Below are 9,174 nucleotides of genomic sequence, written 5' to 3'. Positions count from 1 at the left end.
GGACTGAGCGGAGGTGTGCAGCGAAACGATCGCCGAGCCTGTGCTTGGTCTCGCCTATAGATGAGGTTGGAGGAGGTGCAAGTGAACTTCTGCCTCACCTGGAAAGACTGTCGGGGTCCTTGGATGGAGTCGGGGGGGGGGGGGGGGGGGGGGGGGGGAGGTAAAAGGACAGGTGTTGCATCTCCTGCGATTGCAGGATAAAGTACCTGGAGAGGGGGTGGTTTGGGCGGGAAGGGACGACTTGACCAGGGAGTTGCGGAGGGAACGGTCTCTCTGGAAAGTGGGAAGCGGTCTCCGCGGAAAGGGATACTTGATTGGTCTGTTTCGGTACCTATGACAATTAAACACTCTTGAATCTCCTGAAATCATGAGTGTCATGATATAAATAGTACCATGACCAATAAACCACTACTTTGTCAGTCAGAAAGCTCAGGTGGATAAATGGGAAAAGAGGTGAAAAGTAACAGAAGATCAATAATGCAGGACAAAAGAGGGTGACAATAAGATGAACGCAGCCAAATATTTCTTTAAATTTCAAAAATAAACTTTATTCAGGATCTAAAATATATATGCAAAACAAAAACTAAAAAGAAACACCTCTTCACATATTCTTGATTGAATATTTGCTGAATGTACAGGTTACATTATCCGGGAGCCAATAAGCGAGTTTGGTATCTCACGCGGGCAAGGAATAGACAATAGGTGCAGGAGGAGGCCATTCGGCCCTTCGAGCCAGCACCGCCATTCAATGTGATCATGGCTGATCATTCTCAATCAGTACCCCGTTCCTGCCTTCTCCCCATACCCCCTGACTCCGCTATCATTAAGAGCTCTATCTAGCTCTCTCTTGAATGCATTCAGAGAATTACATCATGGGATTTGTCAAAGGTCATTCGGGATAAACAAAGAGCGTTGCTAGTGATCGCGAACGCAGCGTTGTATAAACTGTGTGTACGTATTGGGCGGGACTCTGCGTCTTCTTTGTATCGGCGCGGCCGCGGGACACCATTCTGCTTTAGTTAAACATTTTGTTCAAGATGGCCGCACCGTTGTGTTTGGCTGCCTGCCACTGTATGTTGTTTCTTTTTTTTTTTCCTAATCAGATGTGCAGCACTTTGGTCAACGTGGGTTGTTTTTAAATGTGCTATACAAATAAAATTGACTTGACTTGACTAGACTTATATTGGTTATGGCTGACCCAAATGACTTCTTCTTCTGTCGTATGTCTTTTAGACCTGCAGCTCCGTTGAGGTGAGCCAGGCTAACGTGTCATCGTCCAGGCCAATCAGACCTCGTTCACCATTCGGTGGCCGGTATTTGGGGCAAGTGGTGACTACGTGACAAATGACGACAATATGACACTGGATGATTTTCTGCGATGGAAAGTAGAAGCTTTGAAGCATTTTTTAGCGGACAGGGGGTCGAAAAAGACGGGTCGAAAAGTCGAGCTCGCTGCTCCTGCTTACGCTGCATCGTACATGAAGAAGCCCGTGCTACCGACGGCCTGTGAAGTACTTTAGTACTGACGACTTTTCTCCTCCCTTCCCAATATCGGATTTTCTTTGCTCTATGCTTCATATACTCACATAGGTTGTCTGAGCCAACCTTCGAAGAAAGCCCTGTTAATCTGCTCACATTTTTGTCGGTCTTGATATTGCTACAAAAACGCTTTTTAGCTGCAGCATTCTTCAGTTTTTGTTTCAATTCTTCTACCTTGCCTTCCAACATTTCAACTTTGTCGGTCAGTTTGTTTATGTCCTTCTGTTTTTGGATGCATCCCTTGCAATTGCAGTTCTCTTGACAGCTGCATTTGTACACGTAAGCATGATCTACAGCAAAAGCTCGTAAACGCTTATAGTCTGGTCCATTGTCAAGATGTCGGTCAACATTGGTTTGCTTCGCTGTCACCGACTTCCTCCTTTGATTTGAAGGTTTTCCATCTCTGCCAGGGAGTGAACGTGGGGACCCTGGGGAGTTCGATAACAAATAACCGAGATTCAGGACCGGGTCTGGATTGATCGTTGTTGGCTCGCCGTCCACAAAATGCTTCGAGCACACGCGGCTGTTGCCTTTGAGGTCAGGCTGCCAATTCTTGCCTTTCCCGTCCTTTCGGTTGACCAGTTTGGTCCAACGCAACCGGGCTGCTCCATCCCTCTTCTCTGTCGGAAATGGGTGGAGTTTGAAGGGAGGCGGGCAGAAACAGTTTCCCGTTGCAAATTTACAGTTGTGGCTGTCACACACAGTATGCATCCACTTACTCAGGTGATATGTGCTGCTTCCACAGCCCAAAATTGCACAAATGCGCATAGCCTTGCCCTGTAACATATAAAACAAAATAAATAAAGTCAATTATACATTAATTAAAATAGGGTTCTGTAAGCATGTCCATTGCACAAGTTACAACGTAAAAGAAAATGGTATATTGAACTAATTTATACAATCACAAGATTGTAACAGAAAATTAGAGTGTCAAATACTGTAAGGAGTTTGTACGTTCTCCCCGTGACCTGCGTGGGTTTTCTCCGAGATCTTCGGTTTCCTCCCACACTCCAAAGACGTACAGGTATGTAGGTTAATTGGCTGGGTAAATGTAAAAATTGTCCCTAGTGGGTGTAGGATAGTGTTAATGTGCGGGGATCGCTGGGCGGCACGGACTTGGAGGGCTGAAAAGGCCTGTTTCCGGCTGTATACATATGATATGATATGAAATACTGATTAACATGATCCAATGTAATGGGAGTCAGAAGAGACATGATTAGTCAGGAGACTGGTGACTACGTTTTGTACTGCACAACTTTACTTACACATGTACATGCAGAACTCATTCAGAAGTCAACAAACGTGCATACAGCCCGTGGCCATGGACAGGTGAAAACCACACGAATACTTTTCATATTATCTATTGATAGTTATAGAAATCATTAAAAAAATGGTTGTTATTTTGTACTACACTCGCTCACCGACGCGGGCCAGCAAGCGATCGAGCACGGCCCATGTAACGCTGATGGACGCTACACGCTACGGCCTGGACGTACGCGACCAGGGAAAAAGCCAATAAAACCACCAAAATCATTGTGGTTCTGTACAAATGAACCATAAATACACCTAAGTTAATAGTTTTGAAAGCAGTATCTTCGTACCTCGAAGAAGCAAAACTGGAAAATAAGTACGAAACATAGGTCAAAACAATTATGGATCGTAATGTACGCACACAGTGGCTCAGCTGGCGAGAATGTTTATCCCGAATGACACATGACCTTGGCAAACTCACGCATGCGCAGTTGTAATACCGAACTCGCTTATACACAAAGATGGCGGCGGCGGAGCCCCTCACAAAGATGGCGGCGGCGGAGCCCCTCACAAAGATGGCGGCGGCGGAGCCCCTCACAAAGATGGCGGCAGCGCCCCTCACAAAGATGGCGGAGGCGGCGGCGGCGACTCAGAACAAAAACGGCGGCGCTCCCCCTTCATCAAGATGGTGACGACAATAAACAACACGGGGCGACGGCCCCCTCACGAAGATGGCGGCGACAACAAACAACACGACAACAAACAACACCCCCCCCCCCTCCCTCCCTCACAAAGATATCGGAGGCGACTCAAACAAAAACGGCGACGGCGACACCAAACAAACACGGGGCGACGGCCCTTCACGAAGATGGCGGCGGCGCCCACTCATCGAGAAGGCGACGGCACCCACTCATCGAGAAGGCGACGGCACCCACCCCCCGTCCCCCCGTCAAGATGGCGGCGGCGCCCCTCACAAAGATGGCGGCGCGGGTGAATGGTTTCCGCGGCAACGGCGCCGGGCAACAACGTGACGTGGCGGTGTTGAGGCGGGGAGATCGAAGGCGTCTGGTGCGACAGTGGCCGGCGACTCGCCCAGCGGATCAACATGGTGAGGAGAGCCCCCGACTGGGGCAGAGCCCGCCTCCTGACCTGAGGCTTGGCGGGAGCGGTCTGCTCCTTCCCCCGGCCCGGTGGGCCCGGCCTGGCGGGCGGACGGGACCTGCAGGCTCTTCCCCCGCCTCGAAACTGGCCCACAGCACAGGCTCCACCGTCAACACAGGGCCCGGGACCCCCCCCCCCCCACACAGGCTCCGCCGTCAACACAGGGCCCGGGACCCCCCCCCCCCCACACAGGCTCCACCGTCAACACAGGGCCCGGGACCCCCCCCCCCCACCACCACCACAGACTCCACCGTCAACACAGGGCCCGGGACCCCCACCCACCACCACAGACTCCACCGTCAACACAGCCCCCCCCCACAGGCTCCACCGTCAACACAGGGCCCGGGACCCCCCCCCCCACCACCACAGACTCCACCGTCAACACAGGGCCCGGGACCCCCACCCACCACCACAGACTCCACCGTCAACACAGCCCCCCCCCCACAGGCTCCACCGTCAACACAGGGCCCGGGACCCCCCCCCCCCCCACCACCACAGACTCCACCGTCAACACAGCCCCCCCCCACCACCACAGACTCCACCGTCAACACAGCCCCCCCCCCACAGGCTCCACCGTCAACACAGGGCCCGGGACCCCCCCAACCGTCAACACAGGGCCCGGGACCCCCCCCCCCCCACAGGCTCCACCGTCAACACAGGGCCCGGGACCCCCCCCCCCCCACAGGCTCCACCGTCAACACAGGGCCCGGGACCACCCCCCCACAGGCTCCACCGTCAACACAGGGCCCGGGACCCCCCCCCCCATCCCTCATCTAAATTACAAATGATTTTGACAACATGTTTAGAACCAGAATGATCTTTCTATCCTTGTTTGTAACTTTTGATATAGGTGTGTGTAGGATGGAACTGCAGATGCTGGTTTAATAAGGGATAGGAGTGGCATTCGGCCCATCAAGTCTATTCCGCCATTCAATCGTGGCTGATCTATCTCTCCCTCCCTCCCAACCCCATTCTCCTGCCTTCCCTCCCCCATAACCTCTGACACCCGTACTAATCAAGAATCTACCCATCTCTGCCTTAAAAATATCCACTGACTTGGTAAGGGGAAAAAAACCTGCAGATGCTGGTTTAAACCGAAGGTCGACACAAAATGCTGGAGTTCAGTCTGAAGAAGGGTCTCAACCCGAAACGTCACCCATTCCTTTTCTCCCGAGATGCTGCCTGACCCGCAGAGTTACACCAGCTTTGACGTGTCTTCCTCCACTGACTTGGCCTCCAATGCCTTATTTGGCAAAGAATTCCACAGATTCATCACCCTCTGACTAAAGAAATTTCTCGTCATCTCCTTTCTAGAAGAATGTCCTTTAATTCTGAGGCTGTGACCTCTCGTCCTAGACTAGTGGAAATAGTGGAATAATTTCCACTAGTGGAAATATCCTCTCCACATCCACTCTATCCAAGCCTTTCACTATTCTGTTTCAATGAGGTTCCCCCCTCCAAGGTCTCCGAAAGTAAAAACTTATGACAAAGTTTTCTTCATGTGAACACAACTATGCAAAACAAATAATTAGATAACTCTTTGACTCTTCCTGCCTGTTATTCAACCTTCCAACCTTAACTTCCAATACACTTAAGAAGGAGGCCATTTGGGCCCTTGTGCCCATGTCAAAATCAGTGTTTGGTTAATGCTACTCATTCAGATGCGTTTTAACTGTCACGAGGGCCTCTCTTCCCACCACTGCTTCAGGCATACCCCCAAGATTCATTGGACACACAAGAATGCCATCTCCCCCAACAGATGCTGCCTGACCCACTGAGATCCTTCAGTACCTTTTTTTCCCCCTCAAGATTCATTGATTGAAATAGTTTTCTCTCAACTTTCTGTTAATCTTTCTGGTAATTAAGAGGTCGAGTACATAAGGAGCACAGATTTATCTACCTGTATAAAACCTACTATTGCCTACTGTTCACCGTGTCTCGTCTTCTCACAGTAAAATACGCAGGAGATTTACTACATGGATTGAGGGACTTTAATTTGTGGAGTGACTGAAGAAGTTGGGATTCTTGGTGTTGGAACAAAAGAGGCTGGAAGGTGATCAGGTTCATAAGTCATAAGAGCAGAATTTGGCCATTCTATTGAGTCTACTCACCATTCAACTATGGTTGATGTATCTTTCCCTGTCCACCCCATTCTCCTGCCTTCTCCCCATAACCCCTGACAACTGTACCAATCAAGAATCTATTTATCTCTGCCTTAAAAAATATATCTATTGATGGCCCCCACAACCTTCTGTGGCAATGAATTCCACAGATTCACCACTTTTTGACGAAATAAATTCCTTCTCATCTCCTTCTTAACGGTATTTTAAATCATGATCAATATCGATAAGAGGATGTAAGATGACAGTGATTGTCAAGCAAAAAAAATTATATTATGTGGCAAGGTTAGTGTGTGGAATCCACATTGGGGATAATAGTGGAGGTATATGGAGGTGGATTTGGAGATATCTGAATTTCTTCAACCTCTTCCAATCTCATGTTGGTATGCCTTCACTGATTATTAGGTCAAACAGAAGGCTGTGGAGGCCCACGTCAATGGCTATTTTTAAGGCAGAGATAGATAGAGTCTGAAGAAGGGTCTCGACCCGAAACGTCACCCATTCCTTCTCCTGAGATGCTGCCTGACCCACTGAGTTACTCCAGCATTTTGTGATACCTTCGATTTATACGAGCATCTGCAGTTATTTTCCTTGATAGATAGATAGCTAGATAGGAAAAAACCTGCAGTTGCTGGTTTAAATCAAAGGTAGATGCAAAATGCTGGAGTAACTCAGTGGGTCAGACAGCATCTCGGGAAAGAAGGAATGGGTGATGTTTCGGGTCGAGACCTTCTTCAGACTAATCAAGATAGATAGATTCTTGATTAGTACGGTGTCAGGGGTTTTGGGGAGAAGGCAGGAGAATGGGGTTGAGAGGGAAAGATAGATCAGCCATGATTGAATGGCGGAGTAGATTTGATGGGCTGATTGGCCTAATTCTGCTCTTAACACTTATGAACTTATGAAACAGATTCATCAGTTACTTTGTGGTATGAATAAGTGGATTAGAGTTTCTGGACTTATGGAATGCATAGCTAGATGACCACCACAGACTGCTCTAGTCAAGTCAAGTCAAGTTTATTTGTCACATACACGATGTGCAGTGAAATGAAAGTGGCAATGCCTGCGGGTTGTGCACAAAAAAGAATTACAGTTACAGCATATAAATAAAGTTAATAAGTTACTATTAGTGTCGACAAAAATTTAGTCTCTGGGGTTATAAAAGTTAACAGTCCTGATGGCCTGTGGGAAGAAGCTCCGTCTCATCCTCTCCGTTTTCGCAGCGTGACAGCGGAGGCGTTTGCCTGATCGTAGCATCTGGAACAGTCCGTTGCTGGGGTGGCAGGGGTCCCTCATGATCTTGCTTGCTCTGGATCTGCACCTCCTGATGTATAGGTCCTGCAGGGGGACGAGTGTAGTTCCCATGGTGCGTTCTGCCGAACGCACTACTCTGCAGGGCCATCCTGTCCTGGGCAGAGCTGTTCCCAAACCAGACTGTAATGTTGCCGGACAGGATGCTCTCTACAGCCCCAGAGTAGAAGCAATGAAGGATCCTCAGAGACACTCTGAATTTCCTCAGTTGTCTAAGGTGGTAAAGGCGCTGCTTAACCTTACCCACCAGTGCGGCAATGTGCGTTGCCCACGTCAGATCCTCTGTGATGCGGACTCCCAAGTATTTAAAACTACTCACCTTATCCACAATAGACCCATTTATCTCCAGTGGCGTGTACGTCCTTGGATGTTTAGCCCTTCTGAGATCCACAATCAGCTCCTTTGTTTTAGTGACATTCAAGAGGAGGCTATTGTCCTGACACCAGAGTGTTCAGCATACGCAATAAAACTTGCATTAATGATGTAGATAGATTACTTTCCTTCAATCCATTTATTTCAGCTGCCACTTGATTCTGAAGACTTGCTGTTTCGAGTAAGGGGAAGAATTCGTTTGGATGGATTCCTGCACAAATCAGATGGTGAGGATTTTGAACATTTAAATAAATGTATTTTTGTAACGTGTTTTCTTTTTGTTCCTTGAATAATCCAGAATCTTTTAACACCATTTGTGTAATGAGATTTTGTGTGTGGAAATGATGTTAATAATCTTTATTTTTAACTGATACCCACGTAGTCTCCAAACTCTGTATTACTGATTGTATGTCTCATTGTCACCTTCCCCTCAGCTAACAATGATCTATTCCGTGTTATCACAAAATGCTGGAGTAACTCAGCAGGTCAGGCAGCATCTAGGAGAGAGGGAATGGGTGATGTTTCGGGTCGAGACCCTTCTTCAGACTATGATCTATTCCTTGATCTTGTCCCCTTTGATCTCGTGGTTTCACAACTTACCCTTCCATATCGCTTTGCCTCCCTCTCTCATGAATGTCAGTCGGAAGAAGGGTCTCTATCCGAAACGCCACCCATTCCTCCACTCCAGAGATGCTGCCTGTGTCGCTGAGTTACTCCAGCATTTTGTGTCTATCATTGGTGTAAACCAGCGTCTGCAATTCCTTCCTATCTATTTAAATTTATTTTATTTTATTGAAAAAAGTGATCTGTGTCCTTTCTATCTGAGTAGAGCGGCCCATTCCTTCTCTCCTGAGATGCTGCCTGACCTGCTGAGTTACTCCAGCATTTTGTGATACCTTCGATACCCATTCCTTCTCCCCTGAGATGCTGCCTGACGTGCTGAGTTACTCCAGCATTTTGTGATACTTTCTATCTGAGTGATAGTTTTGCTATTAGCCTGCCAGATACTCTCGCTGTTTTGTTGCCCAGTGATACCCTGAATATTCCTTTCCCGGCAACTGGAGTGTAAATAATCATGTTATTGGATTGATTATGGTATTTTTAATGGTTAGGCAGCTGGGCTAATGTGAATAAAGATCAAGCAAGTTAGGTTAGGTATGTCACTGGTGCTGCTTTCATAAGAATACAATTAAAGTCCAGCTTAGAATATATCAATTGATCCATTTATCTTTTTCCGCTTCATATTACATCTCCATGACTTGCCATCATTATTCTTGCTATTGAGGGCGTGCAGCGTAGGTTCACTGGGTTAATTCCCGGAATGGCGGGACTGTCATATGTTGAAAGACTGGAGCGACTGGGCTTGTATACACTGGAATTTAGAAGGATGAGAGGAGATCTTATCGAAACATATAAGATT

The 9,174-nt window shown here is 47.9% G+C and overlaps 2 protein-coding genes across 2 annotated transcripts in view; one reads left to right on the top strand and one right to left on the bottom strand.

The window, feature by feature from the left end:
- Positions 1-554: 554 nt before the first annotated feature.
- LOC144592278 (uncharacterized) lies at positions 555-3,679 on the bottom strand. The gene is made up of 3 exons (XM_078396807.1): positions 3,582-3,679; positions 3,272-3,407; positions 555-2,316 (listed from the first exon to the last, which is right to left on the bottom strand). Exons 1-3 carry the CDS (start codon positions 3,677-3,679, stop codon positions 1,297-1,299), a joined length of 1,254 nt encoding a protein of 417 aa, XP_078252933.1. The 3' UTR covers positions 555-1,296.
- Positions 3,680-3,756: 77 nt separating this feature from the next.
- Positions 3,757-9,174, top strand: part of ufsp2 (ufm1-specific peptidase 2) — a 31,532-nt gene continuing 26,114 nt past the window's right edge. The window contains exons 1-2 of the mRNA XM_078396691.1: positions 3,757-3,898; positions 7,903-7,981. Coding sequence (XP_078252817.1) covers positions 3,896-3,898; positions 7,903-7,981 — 82 coding nt within the window. The 5' untranslated portion in view covers positions 3,757-3,895. The remainder of the gene's footprint in view (positions 3,899-7,902; positions 7,982-9,174) is intronic.

The sequence above is a fragment of the Rhinoraja longicauda genome, chromosome 3 (assembly GCF_053455715.1).
Source record: "Rhinoraja longicauda isolate Sanriku21f chromosome 3, sRhiLon1.1, whole genome shotgun sequence".
Classification (NCBI taxonomy): Eukaryota; Metazoa; Chordata; class Chondrichthyes; order Rajiformes; family Arhynchobatidae; genus Rhinoraja; species Rhinoraja longicauda.
Note: the sequence above shows the minus strand (reverse complement) of the source record. Positions and strands in the feature narration are given on the sequence as shown.